Genomic DNA, 21,092 nt, shown 5'->3' with positions numbered 1-21,092 from the left:
AAGATCTTGGATTTCGATCTTTTTTTTTTTATACAAGTACATCATAATTATGAGGTACATTATAATGTACAAGAAGAAGAAAAAATAACAGATTATTCAATATTACATAATACAACTCTAACAACTCTAATCAAACTTGATCTTTTTAGCCTTTTGGGTCGGGTCAATGTCCTTGTAAAAGGCGCCATATACCGAGTGTTCCTTCTTCTTAGTGTGACTACCAAACTTAAGAAGCTCATCGGGGACAGGCTGGTTAGCACCTCTCAGAACGTTGATCAGGGCACCAGAAAGATGCTTCTCGTGTTCGGTAAAAAGAGTGACAGCAGTGCCAGTTTGACCTGCACGACCAGTACGGCCAATGCGATGGACATAATCTTCAGCAGTAAGTGGGAAAGTCAAGTTGATGACAACCTTGACAGCAGGGATGTCCAAGCCACGTGCAGCTACATCAGTTGCCAGCATAATCTTAGAGCGGCCGGACTTGAACTCTTCAAGAGCGTGTGTTCGCTGTTGCTGGGAGAGATCACCGTGGATGGCAGCGACATTGTAACCTTTGTTTTGCAGGAAACGTTCAACACGCGAAGCTTCCTTCTTGTAAAGAGCAAAAACAAGAATTTTGTCGTTCTTCTTAGGGCCAGATTGATATTCGCGGAGAAGCTGCAGAAGACGCTGCTCTTTGCGTTGTGGGTCAATGACCTCGACAATTTGAGTGATACGCTTGTTGGCGGCAAGTTCATCGGCTTCGCCAATGTTGACTTTGACAGTATTTTTCTTCATGTATCCGGCAGCCAGCTCGCGGACTTGTGGGGGCCATGTAGCTGTGAACATGAGAGTTTGTCTCTTTTCAGGAGTTGATTGTGTAGCGTTGATGATGGTTTTAATGTCTTCCTCGAATCCCTTTTCAAGCATGCGATCAGCTTCATCCAGAATAAGGAAATCAACGTTGGTAATATCGGCAGAACCCTCCTCGAGAAGATCTTTCAAACGGCCTGGGGTAGCAACCACAATGTTGGAGTGGGCAACGGCCTTACGTTGCGGGTCCTTGGGGACACCGCCATAAACGCAAGTGGCTTTAAGACCGACAGCACTGGTGAGTTCGGTAACACTGTCGTAAATCTGCATGGCAAGCTCGCGTGTGGGTGACACAACCAAAACGCGAACACCCTTCTTCTTGGGGTTGTTTTTTAACAAATGACTGAGAGCAGGCACGGCAAAGGCAAATGTCTTGCCAGATCCGGTCTCTGCAACACCGACAACATCACGACCCGAAAACAGATAAGGCCAGGATGCAGACTGAATGGGAGTAGGGCGGGGGAACTTGGAAAGAACCTTAATCAGTTTGGGATCAAGATGGACGTGTGAGAATTCGAGGAATGGCTTAAGAGATGATTTGTCAGGATCTTCGATAGAAATAGAGTTTGTCTTGAAAAACTCGTCAGCTTGAGCCTGAGTAGCTTGCTCAATAGCAGGTTCGTCAGTAGTATCAGTAGATTCTTCATGTTTGGTCTCTGGTATCGATTCTTTATCTTCCTTTTCTTTCTTTTCCTTCTTTTCCTTCTTGTCTTTCTTGTCTTTCTTTTCCTTCTTATCTTTTTTATCCTTCTTTTCTTTCTTTTCCTTCTTCAATTTCTTCTTTTCCTTCTTGTCGACTTCTTCGTCTTCAAGCTGGTGCTTCTTGGATAACTTTTCTTCAACACTCATTTTTTGGTGGTTATTGATAAGCAATATATAATGTCTATATGTGTAGGAAGACAAAAAAAATTTTAAGATTTTGGCCCTTAAAATTTTTTTTTTTCAGACAAATTGGGCTGAGCCGCACAAGCCGCGCCCATTGTAGTAAAAACCCAAAAAAAACTACCGACGTGGTGTTATGCTGAGTCAGCAGGCCCCTTAGACTGCCCTTTTTTTTTTTTTTTTTTTCAAAATCATTCTGTGCTGTGCTGTACTGACATTTTCTTTTCTCCCTCATATATCCAAATATCTAATCTAATATATATTGAAATCTCTTACATCAATGATAATAAAATACACATCACTGATTGCCGCTGTGACTCTTGCTGCTTCGGCTTCAGCATCTACCCAGCTTTCAGAATCACAGGATTCATCTCAATCACTGGCTCGGACGCTACTAAATCCTGGATTCTGTGCAGTGCCAAATGGCAGTATTAACGACGCCTGTGGCGCCACTTACGACGCCGTCGAACACACAAACCATCGCGTGCGACCAATCTTGCAAAATCTGGTAAAAACAGACTTTTTCCGCTTTTACTACCTGGATCTTTACGGAGATAGCTGTCCATTAGGTAACGACGGTGGCACATGTGGTAATAGAGCTTGTGCTGTCGATACCGTCGACGACGAAAAGGATTTGCCTGTTGTATGGCGTGCAAGCTATCTGGGTCAACTGGTAAAAGACACCGTTGCATCGGAGAGCCAAATTGGTGGTCTTGCTGATGGCGATGAAAAGGACAAGGATTCTATCGAGTTGTCGTGTGTCACCAATGCTGATGATTCGCTGGCCTCAGGAGGACGTCTTGAAAAACAAGCCCGTGATGCTTGGGATAAGGAATGCAAGGATAAGAATTATTGCGTTCCCGAAGATGACCGTACAGGACCAAATGGTGTCTATGTATCTCTCTTGGACAACCCAGAGCGCTACACCGGCTACAGCGGTCCTCATGCTCATATGATGTGGCGCTCCGTGTACAAGCAAAACTGCTTTGGCTACAAAGGTGAGGAGTTTTCATCCGAGTTTGACGAAAACCTCCCCTCGTCTGCAGAGGCCGAACCTTTAGTCCCTGAAGGTGACGAGTGTATTGAGCAGAGACTATTTTATCGACTTATTTCTGGTATGCACGCATCCGTGTCAACACACCTGTGCTACTCATATTTGAATAAGCAGACGGGCGAATGGGGCCCTGACTTGAACTGCTTCTTGTCGCGGGTCGGCAATTTCCCTGAGCGTCTTTCCAACATTTACTTCAACTACGCGCTGGTGTCGCGTGCTGTGTCCAAGCTCTACAATTACATTGACGACTTGCAGTTTTGTCCCCAAGCTCAAGCTTACGACCAGGCCACTAGACGTCAGATTTTGTTATTAACCCGCAGTGCTTCAACATCTCCTAACACATTCAATGAAACAAGCATTTTCTCAACCCCTGAAGCCAAGCTGCTGAAGGAAGAGTTTCGTCAACGTTTCCACAAGGTTTCTGCCTTGATGGATTGTGTGGGATGTGACCGTTGCCGCTTGTGGGGCAAGCTTCAAGCTGCTGGCTATGGCACTGCGCTCAAGATTGTCTTTGAACTGAGTGAAAAGGAAGACGAGCTTTCTCGCAAGTTGATTGCAAGTCTGCGCCGTTCAGAATTGGTATCGCTGATCAATACCTTTGATCGTCTTTCCAAGTCTATTGAAGCCGTTGAGTATTTCCGCGAGCAAACGCTCGTCGATCTGGAGGCCAGCGGTGTTTCTCTTGATGATCTTGTTTCCAACACTAAGCAATCTGAAATACCCACAAAAAAGGATGCAGTCAATAATGAGAAAGATGCGGAAGATGAGGACGAGGATGAGGACGAAGAAGAGGATCAAGAACCACAACCTTATTCTATTTGGAACGACCCAGAGTGGGATCTTTGGAAAGAAGCCTTTATTTTCCTTTGGCGCAGCTACATTGATTTCCCTAAAAATCTTTACAACATTTTGTTACTCAACGCTCACTATTACTGGGATGCAATGATCGGACGCAACGAGGCAGATGCCAAAGATAGAGTTGGTCGCCGTGGGCATCTTGAATCCATTCGTGTGGACCTTTAGACATTTTTGTTTCTTTTTTTTACGTATTATTATTTATTTAAAGTCTGAAAAAATCATTAAAAAAAAGCTTAAGCGAGATTATATGCTGAGTCGGAGTGGCGTTATTCATTAAGGCGTATTGAAATTTCCCCTCACACACATTGGGCCAGCAATGTGTATAGAAAAAAACACCAACTTCATGCTGGAGTGTGCAAACCAATCTTACTAAAAGACAGCCTATAATAATTAAGAATCACTCGAGTTTCCTGCTGCTGCTGCTGCTGCATTGGCTGCTGCATTGGCCGCTGCATTAGCCATAGCTGTTGCGTTAGCCATGGCCGCCGCTGCCGCCGCCATCATTTTCTCATTTTCGCGCTCGCGCTCCTTCTTCCTTTCACGTTCTCTTTCACGTTCACGTTCCTTTTCGTTTTTCTTGGCTAGTGCACGACCTTCTTTGTCGTCGAAAATCTTCTTTGCATCAGTAATGACCTTTTGCAACATGAGCAGGTCCTCAACACGCGCAAGTTTACGTGCATCTTTACGAATCGCGAACTTGAAATCGTCAACCTTAATCTTAGTGCGATGGGCAGTGCGTGAAACGCGCGAAGCTTCGTAGCAAAGATCAATAATGAAATCCTGAAGAATGTCATCGAGAGCTGCTACTGTTTCTTGGTCGGGCGAATCCACGTCACCAAAAGCAAATAGCAACGAGCGGACTGATTAATTAGCTCAAATAATATAATTCATATAGTCTGCTACTCACGATCATTTGCAAAAAGTCCTTTTCTTCGGCGTTTATGTGTTGGTTCTATCGAGGCCATGGTGGTAGTATTAAAAAAAATTTGGGTTAACCCTAAAAAAAAACTTTGTAGTTTGTTGTGTTGTATAGAAAAACTCTAGTTACATAATCATTAAATTTCAAATCCCATTTTTGAAATCTCTCTATATAAGTCCAAGACCACCCTGCTCACGAATCGCTGCAAGTACCCGTTGTGCACCAACACCTTGAAGCACCGGGTCATCCGTCCGACCATCTAACAGTGCTGTTTTAATATGAATTTCACGCTTCATTCGCAATATTTCTGGCGAGCTACCAGTCAGTTTGACTCCAGAAGCAACCAACGGCAGGTTGTCTGCACTTGTGTACATGTTGCGCGCATTACGGCGAAGCACTTCTCGATGCTTTTCGGCAGCAGGAAGTCCCTGAAGACTTGCTCGTAAAAGCTCTGCATCACCTCTGGCCATTAAAACCTGAAGCTTCTCAGCAGGATCGGCGTCTGCGTATCCAGTAGCACCAGCAGCCACACGTTCCCAAGCAGTCTTAAGAATCGTCAAAGACCGAGAGTATGCTGTCCATCGCACATCAGCAGATATTCCAGGTCGTTCAGCATATCCAAATAATGCATCTGCAGCAGCTAAAGCGCAGTGCACGGTATCTGGGAGACCCAATGGTTTCCTTGAAATATTAGGGCCTAGCACTTTAGGCAAAAACTCGACTAAAACTGGTGATGAAGGAGGTTCGGTCCAAATGGCTACAAGGCATTCCACTGACTCAGAACATGTGCTGAGAATCTGCGCAATTGCAATATGAGCATCACTCAATACCCGAGACGGAATTGCCAAAAAACTAGTTTTCTGATCGCTGGTACCGTTATACTTTGTAGAAATTTGTGATAGCTGACGCACTGTGTTTGCAACAGCTTCAAGACATTGAGGGACAGGAGGTTGAGGTAAAATAAAAGGGGTTGAATCGTCTCTACTAAGCTCCAAAAGTGTGTTTAGAGAATCAAGTAAACTGGTGATTGTTTCGACCACAGACGTTGGTACAACGCCTTCTTGGGCAGCCAATGCCACAGTCTTATCGGCTTGTTGAGGATTTTCCACCGTAGTTATCTCACCATCATCAAACTCCTCATTTTCAAGTTCAGAAATGGCAACAAGCTGGCGCTCCAAAATCCCCTGAAATACTTCTGCTGCACGCTGAACAGTCGCCACATTTTCCGTCTCTTCACCGGCCTCTGCAAGCACCTGACCATATGTGTAAAGCTGATCCAAGGGTATACCGTTAATTCCATTGCTTCCAACTTCATTCAAAGCATGTTCCTGGGTTTGAAGAACCTGTGAAATTCCTGTAGGTACAATTCCAGAGCCATCAAGCGGAACCCCGAGTCGTCCAAGATCCAGATTATCTAGCTCACCAGTTTTGACAACTTTAGTGTAAACCACATACTGCATACGCGCAAAGTTATATGTAGCATCATCGCGGATAGTCTTATCATTACTGCGTGACATTGTAATAGCTTGCTGATAGTAACCTGCGGCTTTTTGATAAAATCGAATTGCTTTGGGAATATCACCCGAGTCGATCCATCGGTCGCCATGTTCTTCATCATCTACACCAGCATCAAGAAACTCTGAAGCAGTAGTAGGTTCTGCTGCTTTCTTTTTCTTTTTGCTAAGCTTAGGAATGCGTGGTGGTGGCATATTGTTCTTAATTTATTTATTTTTTTTATTTGGTTGTATGTTTATTCGTAGGAAGTAGTGGCGGCGGCGTTGTTAACGATATCCGTAATAGGAAATTGGAGATGCTGGCGGCTCAGTGCTTGGAGGTTTCCTGGCTGACACGTCGACAACTAATTTTTTTTTTTTGATATTTAAATTTTGCTGCTGCTTAACTTTTGATATTCTACACCATTAAGCAACATCAACGCAAAGCAGTAGAAAAATCAGAAATAATGAATGGAAGGTAAGAGCAATAGTAAAAGTTTTCATAATACACTCTGCTAACATTTTATTTAGGGATAATCGCACCCAGCTTTTTTCTTCATATACTCCAAACGCTTATCCCAACTCTTATGCTCAATCCCGGCTTAGCACCCCAACCGCAGGCGGCCTAAGTGCGCGCTTACCGGCAGCTTATCAGACTCGACAAGAGTCTCCATACCAAAGCGACAGTGTAATGGACAGTCTGGAGTCTCAGAATGATGTACAGATTGAGGGTCTCAGTGCTAAAGTTAAGCTTCTCAAGGATCTGACTGTTAAGATTGGCGACGAGGTGCGCGACTCTAATAAGCTTCTTTCTGATCTTGAAAATAGCTTTGAAGGCGCACGCACAAAGCTGAAGATGACTTTTAACCGTATGATCATTATGGCTGATAGATCTGGTATTTCCTGGCGCATGTGGCTGTGTCTTTTTGCTTTGATCTCGCTCGTCTTTTTCTACGTCTGGTGGAGATGAAGAAACACTTAAGTGTCTACGTTTTTTTTTTTTTTTCTTGATTTATATTTTTTGTGACGATCTTCCCTTCTTCTTTTTTGTTCTTTTTTATGACCCGAACCTAATGAACTTGTCTATGATGACATATAATACACTTAATTTTGTAATGATTTGAAATGATGAAAAGTCATATTTTTTTTTTTGTCAAAATATAAAAATTGTGGCATTTAAACAGCTTCCATAATTATTTTTTTTTTTTTCTAAACTGACAAAGTGACAGCTCCACCAAATGAAATGTCTATCGTAAGTCTAAGCGAGCAATTCCAAACTCATGAAATCTAACAAACATTACATAGAATTACAGGCCTACTCCGGACGAACTCAACAGAGAAGAGGAGTACGATGACAATGTGATCATCAACTCTTGGGAAGCTTCTCTCAAAGAATACAAGGTCAGTCTACACTATACCATAGTTTTGCAAATTGATCCCTAATACAAGTTTAGAGACACCATGCCATAAGAAGTGATTCAGAAAAAGAACAAAATGAGCAACAGCCTGAGCAACAGCCTGAGCGGCAAGTCGAACAACATATTGAACAACCACCAACACAAACAGAAGACCATGATATTAATTCCGAGCTTCAAGAACCAAATGCTGACATTCCAAGTCCTTCAGAACCAGATATTCAGCAGGTTGAAGTCCAACCCCTCCCTGAACCAACACCCGAGCAAACAACCCAGCAAAACAATGCCGAAACTCAAATCGAGCCTCCGCTTCCCATGGAAGGTACGTAATCATTTATTGAAATTTTTTTTTTCAACATTACTAACTCTTTCTAGGAATGGACCCAGAACTTAAAAATCTACTAATGTCATGGTACTGGGCTGGCTATTACCATGGGCTCTATGTTGGAAAAAATAAACAATAGATATCTTAATTTTTGCTCTCTATTTAACTGCTACCTTTCTTCTTGCGGTGCTTCTTTTTTTCATTCTTGACAGCTGCACTAGCAGCTTCCTTAAGTCGGCGCTTCTTTTCGCGAGTCTTTCGCAGCTCGCCAAAACCATCGCGATCCATATCCATAATAGCTTCTCGTTTGGCCATGGACACGGGCCGCAGCGTATTGTTAACCACATCATCGTCATCAATCTTACCGTATTGCTCCATCTTTTGTCCCACACGCTCTTCAATGCCCTGGATCAAAGTAACATCCTGTTCACTAACCAGGGAAATACTCTCACCACGTCGACCTGCACGCGCAGTACGACCAACTCGGTGCACGTAGTCATCGGGATCAGCTGGAATCTCGAAATTTATAACCATCTCCACAACAGGGATATCCAAACCACGCGATGCAACATCCGTGGCAACAAGCACGCGCGCAACCTCTGCGCGAAACTTTGCCAGAGCGTTTATTCGCTCACGCTGAGGCATCTCAGAGTGCAAAGAAACCGTCTTGATTTCCATTTTTTCCAGTGTTCGGCGAACTTGCTCTGCTGTTGCTGTTCGATTCACAAAAACAATGGCAGATTTTGAGGTGTTATCCTCGTGTGTCAAAATGCTGTAGAGATATGCGTCGCGCACATATGAAGGAATAAAGAGATATGATTGTGTCAAAGTTGCTGGAATGGCCACTTCGTCGGAAGCAACCTCATGAACAAACACTGGCTTTTTACCAGCCTTAGGAGCCTGATTTTTAAGAGCACGTACCGAATCTGTAACTGTAGCCGTGAATAACAACGTTTGACGTTTTTCTGGAGGCGCCAACGCGCCAATGCATGTGGCCAGGTCGTCGGCCATAGACGAACTCAGCAGTCGGTCAGCTTCATCAAGCACAAGAAATTTCGCACGACGAAGACCTGGCAGGATTTCTTCACCGTTACTTCGAATTTCGTCCGCAAGACGGCCAGGTGTTGCAATGACAAAGTGTGGTTTTTCCTTGAGATCGCGCGACTGTTTTGTCATCTCTACACCGCCAATAACGACACAAGTTTTAATACCAACGCCAGAGCCTAACGCTGCAAACTGATCAGCAATTTGGATTGCCAGTTCGCGAGTCGGAGTAAGAACAACACCACAAATACCAAATGGGTCCTCTGCCCACTTAGCGATCATGGGTGCGGCAAACGCAATCGTCTTACCGGAACCTGTTTTGGCTCCACCAATGCAATCACGACCGTCCAGAATCGGAGGAATACATGCTTCCTGAATTGCAGATGGCTTTGTTATAGCAATATTCTTAAGACACTCAGCCATCCATGGTGGCAGCCCCAGTGATGTAAAGCTCATTTTTATCAGGATTTTTTGGAGAAATTATCTTAAAAGATTTAAGTCCTGGAAATTTCGCTCTTTAAGAAAAAAAAAATTCGTTAGTGCGGCTGCGAAAGGCTGATATAAAACCCTAACCCATACAGATTTTTTTTTGAGACCTTTGACACCACCAGTTTCTTTTCAACTTTTCACACTCAGCAAACAAACACACAACATTATGGCATCATCATTACTAGAAGCACAGAGATCATCTTTAGAAGAGCTGGATCGCATAGAGCAGGCAATTTCTGAGCGTATTACTCGAAATCCTGCTATTTTACCTGACAATGCACGTCTATCAGCATCTTCAGAATTACACGGACGTCGCAAACGACCTTTCAAGGAAACAGTTTTACAGGAGCAAGAAGTTGGTAGATTTGTGAAGCGCTATCGTGAACAGTGTGAGTTTCTTGAAAAATCATTTTTAGAAACTGGCCCTAATGCTGTTGCACGTAAAAAAGAACTGGCCGAGTTGGCAACTACTGACGATGCACGGGTGTCACTTCTCGACAACTTTTACAGACAAGCAAACGCGGTTAAGGAATATCATCGACGGTATCCTAATCAGGAGGTTGAAGACTTACATGCACAATATCAAATGGGAATTGTTTCTCTGCGAAAACAACGCGAAATGCTGGAAAGTGGTGTGCTAGCCGAGGGATTGGAGTTAGAAGAGAATCCAGAAGTCGCAGCTGCAGGAGGTTCACAACAAGCAGCTGCTGTTGCAAATCTCCTTGCAGCCGAGTCTAAGGGAACTGCGATTTTGTTAAGTTCTATGGCTGCAGATTTAAATCTGGACGCGATTTTTTCTGGCGAAGAGAGTTACGGCAAGTATATTGACTTGGTGGCGTTCCATGAACGGTTCACCAATCTCAAGCTTGGAAACACATCAGGTACAGCAGCTGCAGAGCAACGACATGCACTCACATACATTCAATATCTTGACATTTTTTCTAGTTTTTCTCATGTCGAGCTGTTTCCTGTTGCTCGACTACGCGACGAGATATACTTTACATATGCTGCAGAACTGCATCAGTATATTGAACGCTTTTTCCGCAAAACCCACATTCTCGAAAACACAGACAAGATTGTGTCCAAGATCGAGGCCGATTTTGAGACGGCGTGGACTAAAAAACTGCCGTTCCCAGGCTGGACATTCCAGGCAGAAAGCACAGTGGCTCGTGATGGGGTCGAAACTCCAGAAGGATTTTATTGCACGCCCTGCGGCAAGTATTTTGCTAAGGAAACAGTGTACTGGGCCCACTTAACTGGAAAAAAGCATGTCAAAAATTCGAAGCAATTAGAGCTGGTTGCCAGAAAAACCGAAAGCAGTGAAGCAACAGCTTCTGCAGACGCGGAAGAGCAGTTGCGACTCAAGCTTCTTGCAATGCACGAGTATTTCACATATCACCTGGTGCAGCTTCTTCAGAAACACATTACAGATACAAGGAACAATGTGGAGCGACGTCGCGCGCTTACTGACCGCGAACGACAGCTGGAGCTTGCCGCCCTCGAAGCTGCCGACACAGCTCTATTAGCAGAGCTTGATAATCCGGGAGGACATGGAGGAGAAAATGGTAATGGCGATGGAAACGATTCAGACTCGGATTCCGATGACATTGTGTACAACCCACTCAAGTTACCTCTTGGTCATGACGGAAAGCCTATTCCATTCTGGTTGTGGAAGCTTCATGGGCTGGGTGTACAATATCCATGTGAAATTTGCGGAAACTACGTTTACATGGGCCGTATGGCGTTTGACAAGCACTTTGTTGAGGCTCGTCATGTACACGGCCTTCGATGTTTGGGAATTACGCCAGGACTACTTTTCAAGGGTGTTGTTAGTATCGCTGATGCTATGGCACTTTGGGAAAAAATCAAGCGTGAAAATCGACAAGAGGAGAGTCATCGTGAAAATGCCATTGAAATGGAAGACGATGAAGGTAATGTTATGTCTGAAAAAGTCTATAACGATCTTAAAAAACAAGGGTTATTGTAAATATTATTTAAATTTATTTTTTAAAAAAGAAATACACATAGAAGAAGAGAAGAAAAAAAAATCGTTGCAAATCATTTACATTTAATTGTAAAGGTCATCATCCTCACCTTCGCCACCAAGAGCAGGCTCACTTGAGGCAGCGGGTGCTGTCGACGAGGCCGATGATGAGTTGCCAGAAAATCTAAAGTTAAGAGTGCCGCGCGAAGCCTGGATTTGGGCAGCATACGACTCGTAACGTCTAAGCTCAGAATCACTAACCGATCTGGCGGCAGTCTTCATAGCCTCTTCAAAGTGTTCACGGGTGATGTATGGAACGGGATCCTCCATCTCAACATCCTCTTCACCAGCAGCGGTGGCCTCTTCATTGGCCTTGATACTGGCTTCAATACTTTCCTTAATGGCAAACTTGGCAGAACGCTGAACAATGTACGACAAATCGGCACCAGAGAAGCCGTTTGTGCTCTTGGCAATCTCGTCGAGACTGAGGCCAGGTTCGAGAGGAGTCTTGCGGAGCTGGGCCTTGAGGATAGAAAGACGGCCAGCTTGGTCGGGGAGAGGGACGTAAATAAGCTGATCAAGACGGCCAGGACGTAACAGAGCAGGATCAATTTGATCAGGTCTGTTGGTAGCACCAATGACAAAAACATTCTTTTTGGCATTCATACCATCCATCTCGGTAAGAAGCTGGTTTACCACACGGTCAGTGGCACCGCCGGCATCACCGACAGAACCACCACGAGCCTTGGCAATAGAGTCCAACTCGTCCAAAAAGACAACGCAAGGAGCAGCAGCACGAGCCTTGTCAAAAATGTCACGAATGTTGGACTCGGACTCACCAAACCACATAGAAAGCAGCTCGGGGCCCTTAACGGAGATAAAGTTGGCGGAAACCTCTGTGGCAACAGCCTTGGCCAGCAAAGTCTTACCAGTACCAGGAGGACCATAGAACAAAACGCCCTTGGAGGGAGAAAGACCAAACTTGGTGTACATCTCAGGATGGAGGACAGGGTACTCGACAGTCTCCTTGAGCTCCTGCTTGATTTTATCAAGACCACCAATGTCATCCCAAGTGACATTAACGCTCTGGACAACAGTCTCACGAAGAGCAGAGGGGTTGGAAATGCCAAGGGCAAAGCGGAAGTTGTCCATGGTAACACCGAGCGAGTCAAGCACTTCGGCATCGATAGTTTCCTCTTCAAGGTCAATAAGGTCCATCTTTTCACGAATCTGCTGCATAGCGGCCTCAGAGCATAGAGAGGCGAGATCGGAACCAACGTAACCGTGTGTTTCAGAAGCAATTGCCTCGAGGTCAACATCATCAGCAAGCTTCATATTCTTGGTATGGATACGAAGAATCTCCAAGCGACCAGTGGGATCAGGGATACCAATGTCAACTTCACGATCAAAACGGCCGAAACGACGAAGGGCAGGGTCGATAGAGTTGGGTCTGTTGGTAGCAGCAATAACAACAATGTTAGAACGGGCCTTCATACCGTCCATGAGAGTAAGAAGCTGGGAAACAACACGGCGTTCAACCTCACCATTGGTCTTGTCTCTTTTTGGAGCAATTGAGTCGATTTCGTCAATAAAAATGATAGAAGGAGCATTCTTTTCAGCCTCCTCAAAGGCCTTTCTAAGGTTAGACTCGGACTCACCAGCCATCTTAGACATAATTTCAGGACCGTTAATCAAAAAGAAGAAAGCACCAGTCTCGTTGGCAACAGCACGGGCCATCAAGGTCTTACCAGTACCGGGAGGACCGTACATCAGAATACCACGGGGGGGCTTGATACCAATACTCTTAAAAAGCTGGGGATGTCGCAGGGGAAGCTCGACAAGTTCGCGAATTTGGGCCATTTGCTTGCGGACACCGCCAATGTCATCGTAGCCAACCTCATTGAGATTTCCTTCCTCGTCTTCTCTGTTGATAGGGTCACCCTCAGTATGAATGACAGTGTCCTGGGAGACAATGCCAAACTCGGCTGGATCGGTCTCAACGACCTTAAACTCGACTTGTCGCATACCACCGCGAACAGTAAAAAGGTCGCCCTTTCTAACAGGTCGATAGGCCTCAACAAAGTAAGGCTTAAGGAAGACTTCAAAAATGTCACCAGTGAGACCCTCAATTGTATCAGCAATAGGAAGAATAGAGATGCGTTTGAGGTACTTGATATCAGGGCATGGATGAACAGTAATAACATCACCAAGACGAACGCGGAGATTGTTACGAACGACTCTGTTCACTCTGCAGACACCATCCTCAAGGTCGTCATCAGAGACAACAATGAGAACTGTATCTTTTCGCTTCTTGCCCTTAATAATAACAGCGTCACCTCTAAAAAGCTCAAGCTTCTCCATAGTGTTAGGAGAAAGGGCAATGATAGAGTTGTCATCACTGGTAGCATCATCGACAATCAAAGCTAGAGGAAAAGAGAAATTGATAGGTCAGTTAAAGGTTGCCTCATCTTTTAATCACATCTACTCACCATTGTCTTTCTTCTTTCTACGAAGAATAGCAGTGGCCGTCAGGTCTTCCTTAGAAGCATCAGCTCCCGAGGCATCGGCAAGATTATGGTGGAGGGGCTTCTTGTCGTCGCTCATTAAGTTAGTGTTTTCGTGATAAATGGATTGAGTGGCGAGTTTTGTTTGGATGTTTTTATGGTGGTGGAGAAGAAAAAAAAAAAAGTTTGGATGTTTAAGGGGAAACCTGGCAGGTTTTATAATCAGCAAGTTGGGTGGCAAAAAATACATATCTAGACACACTTCCAGATTCAAGTCATAAGTTTCAAGTCCTATATTTACGTCTAACCGCCAACCAGCAGACCCGTCAAAAAACCTTCAATCCAACCAACCAGCAGGCAAATCTCTCTCCAGCTAAAGAACCGATTCGGAACCCGGAACTCAAGAGTTAATTGCCACCGCCACTAGTCTATTGTCAGAATGTCTGGAACTTCTTTATTTCTTTTTACCTTCAACTGTGGTAAGAACCGCCAACCCGTTGAGGCAATTCAACATGCAGTTCAAAAAGCTTTAAAACCAGAAACCTCTTCAGCTGCTGCTCCGCCGCAGGTCCTAATTTTTGGCTTTGAAGAAGTCACGTCTATTCTTGATGCCAGTTTTGGTCTTTTGTCAGATCATCTTGCACCAATTACTCTCGGAATTTCTGCTGGTATTAAGTCCATATACCCAAGTACAGAAGCATTATATGTGCAGGCCGCTCGCTCACAACTCGGAGCTATTGCAACTATTGTTTACGTTTTGGACTCAAGCACTATTCCAGGTGCAATTCCGCTGGAAACCATTTCTTCCAGTACCGCTGGAACGCGTCGCGGATACGGGTACTCGTCACTTAAAGGTGCTGCAGGTGTCCGTATATCACTCAAGCCTAAGGGCGACTCATCGTCAACTCCACAGGAATTCACATTTGTCAATGCCCATTTAGCAGCCAACGAGGGTCATTTGTTGACGCGCAATGCGGACTTTGACGGCATTGTCACATCTCTTGGATTTTCTGATGGTTATGGCGCCTATAAGCCGCAGAGTCATCTTTTTTTTATGGGCGACCTTAACTATCGGGCCACGCGTGCAGCCGAGCCCACTGAACGTGCCCTTCTAGAAGCATCCGAGACCGCCGGCCATGATGAAGATGGTGCACCACTTGATAGCGACCGCTACTACGATGTTTTAAAGCGAACAGACGAGCTCTTTCACGTTTTACAAACTCATCAAAGCTTCTATGGATTTGAAGAGGCCCCTGTAAATTTCCCACCAACTTTTAAGTATATCGAGGGCACTATTGGGACTTTCAACCAAAAGCGCACTCCGTCTTGGTGCGATCGCATTTTATATCTTCCTTATAAGTCGCCTGCTCAGATCGTTAGTTACGCGTCTCTGCCTTCAGTCCTAACTTCTGATCATAAGCCTGTGTACCTGCGCATTAATGTCCCGCCAACACCACCACAACCTGTATTTGAACCCGAACCCGGTGCTCCTAAACGCCTTTTGCTTCTGCCAGAATATTCTCCTGCAGCCACCCGTGCAGTACCACAAACCGGTGCTCCTGCTGTTGCTCCTATCCGTGTGTCACTTGGTCTCGGCGACCATGCAGGGTACTACAATGGCGTTGGATGGACCGCCGATATGGCCATTGGATGGTCTTTATATCTGGTAAACACTCCAAGGGGTCGTATTTATGCCGGGCTCTTTCTGGTGGCACTTTTTGCACTTTACTTGATTTTATAAAAGCCGGGTCTTTTTGAAGAAGTAAAAAACATCCTCTTTATACAATTTTTTTTTCTTTTTTCCCTCTCTACGTAGTAAAACCTTTAGACTACTTAAAAAATTTTCAACATAAAAAAAAAAGGTCTTACCGACTTCCCCACTTAATTCACGCTGTATCATCGACTAATCCGAAATATATCAGGACTCGTCAGAACTATGAGTACTGAGTCCGAAGCACTTAAAAATACACCTCGCTTCAACACAAAAAAAAGACCCAAAATGGACCCCAACAACCCAGCACTTTACTCCTCTGTCAAAGGCGGCCAACGCGATGAAGGTGGTTTCCGCGTCAAACGTCAAACCATCCAGGCCCAAAACACTATTGATGGTGCTGAGATCTCAGAAACTATAAAAGAAGACTCTGCCCAGGGTGCACGATACGTAATTGACGGAAACCTCCGCCGAGTACCTCCATATTACTTCACATATTTGACCTTTTGCAAAATGCGCTGGCGCGACCGCAACCTGTTGGAGGTCTTCACATCAGAATTTCGCGACAAAGATCGTGATTACTACCATGAGGCTATTGCAACAGGTCAGGTTATGCTTAACGGAAAAGTTGCTGATCTTGATACAATTGTGCGCAACGGCGACCAGATCAGTCATCGTACTCATAAGCACGAGCCTCCAGTCACTTCGCGGCCGATCAAAATTGTGTATGAAGATGATGAGCTAGTTGTAATTGATAAGCCGTCGGGAATTCCCGTTCACCCTACTGGCCGTTATCGGTTCAATACAGTGGTCATGGTTTTGAAGCATGAACAAGGCAAATATGTTCACCGTAAGTTTAAAAGCTTCTTCTAATTTCCCTTTAATTTCTAATATAACTTTTTTTTAGCCTGCAACCGTCTTGATAGACTTACATCTGGTCTTATGTTTCTTGCAAAATCTGGTAAAGCTGCAGATAAAATGGGTGCACAACTCCGCGACCGAGAAGTAAAAAAAGAGTACGTTGCTCGTGTCAAAGGCGAGTTTCCACTCGGAACTATCGTTGTTGAAGAGCCCATAGCCACCGTCGCCCCAAAGGTTGCATTGAACCGTGTTAAACCTGATGGGAAGCCTGCTAAAACCGAGTTTCATCGTATTTCGTATGACGGTGAGACCAGTATTGTCCGCTGCAGACCTTTCACTGGCCGCACGCATCAAATTCGAGTCCATCTTCAGTACCTTGGCCATCCCATTGCCAATGACCCCATCTACTCCAATGTTTGGGTTTGGGGTGAAGAGCTTGGAAAAGATGGTGCTGGTGATGATGCCGAGCTAGAAGCTCGTTTGTCGGAAATTGGTCGTTCGCGACCTGCCAGCACTTGGATTAGCCCAGTTGATTACACACCATTTGAACAACACGCTGGTGATGCAAATGGCAGTTTTATTCCCAAGGGCCTGGGTGAGGCTCTTGCACATGAGAAATGTCCCGACTGTAAAACCGATCTCTACACCGACCCAGGCCCCAACGATTTAGACCTTTGGCTTCACGCTCTCACATACTCCTCTATTGACCAATCATGGAGTTACGCAACACCTTACCCTGAGTGGGCTCTTGCACCCAATCGTAAGTTCATGGAAATGGCAATGGACGAAGCCCGCAAGTGTGAGGGGACTACAACCGCCTTTTCTGTTGGAGCCGTTCTTGTCAATAATGGAAAGGTTCTTTCAACAGGATATTCACGTGAGCTGCCAGGAAATACCCACGCTGAACAATGTGCTTTAGAAAAGTACTATAAAGAGACTGGTGTACAAGGAACTGTTCCACCAGGCACTGTTATCTACACTACAATGGAGCCATGCTCGGAGCGGTTAAGTGGTAATTTGCCATGTGTTGACCGCATTCTGGCTACTGCTAACATTAAAACTGTATTTGTTGGGGTTGTGGAACCCGATACGTTTGTAGCAAACAACACTGGTAGGTCTAGGCTGAAAACGGCAGGTATTGAGTATGTACATATTCCGGGATATGAGGACGAATGTCTAGCTATTGCTACAAAAAAGCCTGACGAAGAATCTAAAGAACTCAAGGAAGAGTCCAAGGAAGAGTCCAAGGAAGAGCTTAAGGGCGAATAAAAGGAAGTGCGATATATAAGCATTGTACTATTTAATTAAATTACTCTTAAACAATTAAATAAAACATCCAACTTTAGTTGTATTTATGAATTCCAAGAGAGAAATGTTCAAAAATTCAATTTCTTTAAGGCTCAATTTAAACTTCTTTCCAACCTACGATGGTTATTAAAGTAATGAGGTTTTTCTTTAAAATGTTAATTCCAATCCCAAAGTTTCAATGGAAGTAAGTTTGATCATCATAGGAAGCACTAAGATGAAATTTGACTGGACTTAAAAGTGATAGCAATGACTTTAACTAGTAAATACTTCGGAGATCCATTTTTAATTTCCATAGTTGATATAAGAAAAAAAAAATAAGACACTATCTCACTTTATTACCAACTAAGAAACTTCTACCACTGGTTTAAATACAAAGAGTCTGCTGTTTAGCGGATTAAGCTACCTGAAATAAAATATCAGGTACAGGATGTACAGGAGGTACAGTTTTTTGTAACTGTAATATTAGCACCCATCGAGCGTCTGAAAATCCCAAACGTCACCACCAAATTTTTCGAGTTTTCCCAGTTTTTTGATACCATAACTGACTCATCAATCCTCACACAATGCTCAAATCCAAGGCTAAGACGGCTAAACAGCAGCAGCAACAAACAGCTGCCAATTCTAAAAATGCTGACTCGGTTCTCACGCCTAAGGAACAGTCAAATTTCCGTGGCGCAATCAAGCTCTACGAGGCCAAGCAATACAAGAAGGGTTTCAAATCTGTCGATGCCATTCTCAAGAAGCATCCAAAGAATGCCGACTCCCTTGCCCTGAAGGGTCTTTTTCTGAATCACTTGGAACGTGATTCTGAAGCTGACGACCAGTTCTCTGCTGCATTTGCTAGCAGCGCGAGTTCCCCCATGGCTTGGCAATTTTACGGTATTTGCCTGCGTAACAGAAAAAATTATCCCGAAGCTACAAAAGCTTTTTCTAAAAGTCTTCAGCTTGATCCGGAAAACTATTCTCTTATTCGCGATCTTTCTTCTCTTTATGTCCAGTCTCGCCAGTACCCTGAAGCTGCTGTCATTCGCCACAAGCTTCTTCAAAAAAACCCTGATTATCGTCCATACTGGACTGGTCTGGCTGTGGTCCAGTACCTTTCTGGTAACCCCGCTGCTGCTGAATCAACTCTTTCTAAGTTCGAATCATTGATCAAGATTCAGCTTCCCAAGACTGACTTGGAGAACTCGGAATCTCTTCTTTTTCACAATTTGGCTATCTACAAACAAGGCGATGTACAGCGCGCTCTCGACCATCTTGAAACTATTGCTGATAAAACAGGTGATCCTCTTGCTATTATGGAATCCCGTGCAAAGTATCTCCTAGAGCTTGGACGCTTTAAAGAAGCTGAACGTGAATACCGTGCTCTTATTAAGAGAAACCCTGATGATCCTAAGTACTACCCGAAGCTTGAACAGGCCCTTCAGATTGATCCTGAAAATATCACTCTCCGTAAGCTTCTGTACAGAAACTTGGCTCTCAAATATCCCCGTGCTGATGTCCCCAGCTACACTGGTCTTGAATTGAGTTTTGGTGAAGAATTCAAGTCTGTTCTTACTAAGTACTTGCGCGAAAAAATTCTTCGTGGTGTCCCTTCTACTTTTGTTCTTGTCAAGGCTCTTTATCATGATTCTGAAAAGAAACAAATTATTGAAGAAGTTATCTTTGCTCTTGAAAAAGAATTTTCCGGTGAGTCTGCCACCAATACCACTGCTATTCTTTGGACCAATTACTTCATTTGTCAGCACTATGACCTTGTGGGCAATTTTGAGAAAGCTCTCGAGTATCTGGAAAAATGTATTCAGCAATCTTCTGATACTGTCGAATTTTCTCTTACTAAGGGTCGTATTTTGAAGCATGCCGGTGATCTCACTAATGCTGCTCGTGTTATTAACGCTGCGCGTAAGACCGACCTAAGTGACCGTTACACCAACACTAAGACTGTTAAGTACCTGCTTCGAGCAAATGATTATGTTGAAGCGGTTGTTACTGAAAGTATTTTCACTCATAATGATTCTCACAATGTGGGTCTGCGAGATGTAGTTTTCATTCAAACCCTTTGGGCTTTGATTGAACATGCCGAGTTGCTTGCTCGCCGTGGCGATGATAGTTTTGCTCTCAAGCGTTTCGATGATATTTTCAAAACATTTTTTGAAATTTACACTGATGAATTTGACTTTCACGGATTTTCAATGCGCAAGGGTACTGTGCGCGCCTATTTGGATATGATTGACTTCACAAGCCGTGTCTACGCCCATCCTACCTATCTGCGCGCTCTTACTGGTGCAGCCAAAATCTACTTTAAGATTCATGACCAGCAGGTTGCTCATACTTTGCAGGAACACAAAATTGAGACTCTCTCTGATGCTACTTCCAAGCAAACTGCTGAGGAAGCTCTCAAGGCTCAAGACGATGCTGCCGAAAAATCTCTTGCTGACAAGAAAGCCAAACTGGAAGAAGAATTAGAGCTTATTCAAAAGCTTTGCACTGAAGCTGCCGACGCTCGTCATGCTCTTTCTACTCCTAAACCCAATGACCTTCATAAAAATGTCAAGCCAGATCCTGATACTTTTGGCTTTGGTCTTCTCGAAACGAAGGAGCCACTTGAGGTTCTTTTCAAGCACTGGAAGCCACTCAGTGAACAGGCTCCTGAGCATCTCTCTACCTGGGAGCTTGGCTTTGAAATCTACTTGCGTCAGCATAAGTATGTTTTGGCCATGCAGGTTATTTCTTCTAAAATCAAGGGTGTTACTGACACTGTTGTACCTGACTATTGGGTTGCTCAACGTGCATTGCGCCTACGTGCCGTAATTGAATCTGAAGAAGAAAACATTGTCAACCCGCCTCCTCCTGCCATCAAAGTTCTTGTTGGTCGCACACTCCCAACCATCTATCCTGGTCTCAAGGATGCTCAAGATTTGACTGCCTTTTATAACGAAAAGGTTCTTAGTAACGAGGCTACTGATAGTGCAGACCGTGTTTTTGACTGGATTGAGGGGCTTAAGACCTTGGTAAAAGATTCAGTTGCTTATCGCAAGCTCGTTGAACCTGTTTTGTTTAAGCTTGGTTTTAGCGACATTAAGACTGTTTTTAAGAGTGTTGCTATTCTCAAGGACATTGATAGCCCTAAGTATGAAGAGTATGTGCAAGCTGCAAAAAAGGAGTGGCCTTTGGCTACTGCCTTTTAAAAGGAACAACATTCTCAATTGAAGAAGAAAAAAAAAAGAAAATTATTAGATCAAAAAAAATCTAGATTATAGTTTTTTTTAGAAAAGTACAAAAGGTTTGATTGTAAAAGAATACCATAAAGGCATATTGCTTTGTATTTAAATAAATTATGGCGGCACATCTGCTACTTTCCAGAAGCCCCAGATGTACCGCCGCACTGAAATG

General features: G+C 44.1%; 11 protein-coding genes across 11 annotated transcripts; 6 read left to right on the top strand and 5 right to left on the bottom strand.

Moving 5' to 3' along the window:
* Positions 1-126: 126 nt before the first annotated feature.
* SAPINGB_P000254 (uncharacterized protein) lies at positions 127-1,701 on the bottom strand (the record flags this gene model as incomplete). The annotated part of the gene is made up of 1 exon (XM_031994978.1): positions 127-1,701. The coding sequence occupies one exon, from the start codon at positions 1,699-1,701 to the stop codon at positions 127-129; it is 1,575 nt and encodes a 524-aa protein (XP_031850869.1).
* Positions 1,702-2,014: 313 nt separating this feature from the next.
* On the top strand, positions 2,015-3,811 carry SAPINGB_P000253 (uncharacterized protein; the record flags this gene model as incomplete). Its single annotated transcript, XM_031994977.1, has 1 exon — positions 2,015-3,811. One exon carries the CDS (start codon positions 2,015-2,017, stop codon positions 3,809-3,811), a length of 1,797 nt encoding a protein of 598 aa, XP_031850868.1.
* Positions 3,812-4,036: 225 nt separating this feature from the next.
* On the bottom strand, positions 4,037-4,611 carry SAPINGB_P000252 (uncharacterized protein; the record flags this gene model as incomplete). Its single annotated transcript, XM_031994976.1, has 2 exons — positions 4,037-4,506; positions 4,554-4,611. The coding sequence occupies 2 exons, from the start codon at positions 4,609-4,611 to the stop codon at positions 4,037-4,039; spliced, it is 528 nt and encodes a 175-aa protein (XP_031850867.1).
* A 121-nt stretch (positions 4,612-4,732) lies between these two features.
* SAPINGB_P000251 (uncharacterized protein) lies at positions 4,733-6,274 on the bottom strand (the record flags this gene model as incomplete). The annotated part of the gene is made up of 1 exon (XM_031994975.1): positions 4,733-6,274. The coding sequence occupies one exon, from the start codon at positions 6,272-6,274 to the stop codon at positions 4,733-4,735; it is 1,542 nt and encodes a 513-aa protein (XP_031850866.1).
* A 251-nt stretch (positions 6,275-6,525) lies between these two features.
* SAPINGB_P000250 (uncharacterized protein) lies at positions 6,526-7,937 on the top strand (the record flags this gene model as incomplete). The annotated part of the gene is made up of 6 exons (XM_031994974.1): positions 6,526-6,536; positions 6,590-6,954; positions 7,282-7,310; positions 7,364-7,459; positions 7,513-7,795; positions 7,849-7,937. 6 exons carry the CDS (start codon positions 6,526-6,528, stop codon positions 7,935-7,937), a joined length of 873 nt encoding a protein of 290 aa, XP_031850865.1.
* Positions 7,938-7,960: 23 nt separating this feature from the next.
* Positions 7,961-9,298, bottom strand: SAPINGB_P000249 (uncharacterized protein; the record flags this gene model as incomplete). Its single annotated transcript, XM_031994973.1, has 1 exon — positions 7,961-9,298. The coding sequence occupies one exon, from the start codon at positions 9,296-9,298 to the stop codon at positions 7,961-7,963; it is 1,338 nt and encodes a 445-aa protein (XP_031850864.1).
* Positions 9,299-9,497: 199 nt separating this feature from the next.
* SAPINGB_P000248 (uncharacterized protein) lies at positions 9,498-11,318 on the top strand (the record flags this gene model as incomplete). The annotated part of the gene is made up of 1 exon (XM_031994972.1): positions 9,498-11,318. One exon carries the CDS (start codon positions 9,498-9,500, stop codon positions 11,316-11,318), a length of 1,821 nt encoding a protein of 606 aa, XP_031850863.1.
* Positions 11,319-11,399: 81 nt separating this feature from the next.
* Positions 11,400-13,919, bottom strand: SAPINGB_P000247 (uncharacterized protein; the record flags this gene model as incomplete). The annotated part of the gene is made up of 2 exons (XM_031994971.1): positions 11,400-13,738; positions 13,805-13,919. The coding sequence occupies 2 exons, from the start codon at positions 13,917-13,919 to the stop codon at positions 11,400-11,402; spliced, it is 2,454 nt and encodes an 817-aa protein (XP_031850862.1).
* Positions 13,920-14,258: 339 nt separating this feature from the next.
* On the top strand, positions 14,259-15,560 carry SAPINGB_P000246 (uncharacterized protein; the record flags this gene model as incomplete). The annotated part of the gene is made up of 1 exon (XM_031994970.1): positions 14,259-15,560. One exon carries the CDS (start codon positions 14,259-14,261, stop codon positions 15,558-15,560), a length of 1,302 nt encoding a protein of 433 aa, XP_031850861.1.
* A 258-nt stretch (positions 15,561-15,818) lies between these two features.
* On the top strand, positions 15,819-17,660 carry SAPINGB_P000245 (uncharacterized protein; the record flags this gene model as incomplete). The annotated part of the gene is made up of 2 exons (XM_031994969.1): positions 15,819-16,380; positions 16,438-17,660. 2 exons carry the CDS (start codon positions 15,819-15,821, stop codon positions 17,658-17,660), a joined length of 1,785 nt encoding a protein of 594 aa, XP_031850860.1.
* A 602-nt stretch (positions 17,661-18,262) lies between these two features.
* Positions 18,263-20,887, top strand: SAPINGB_P000244 (uncharacterized protein; the record flags this gene model as incomplete). Its single annotated transcript, XM_031994968.1, has 1 exon — positions 18,263-20,887. One exon carries the CDS (start codon positions 18,263-18,265, stop codon positions 20,885-20,887), a length of 2,625 nt encoding a protein of 874 aa, XP_031850859.1.
* Positions 20,888-21,092: the final 205 nt, after the last annotated feature.

Source organism: Magnusiomyces paraingens (genome assembly GCF_902498895.1).
Source record: "Magnusiomyces paraingens strain CBS 517.90 genome assembly, contig: contig1, whole genome shotgun sequence".
Lineage (NCBI taxonomy): Eukaryota > Fungi > Ascomycota > Dipodascomycetes > Dipodascales > Dipodascaceae > Magnusiomyces > Magnusiomyces paraingens.
The sequence above is the reverse complement of the archived record's forward strand: the minus strand, read 5'-3'. Positions and strand labels throughout refer to the sequence as shown.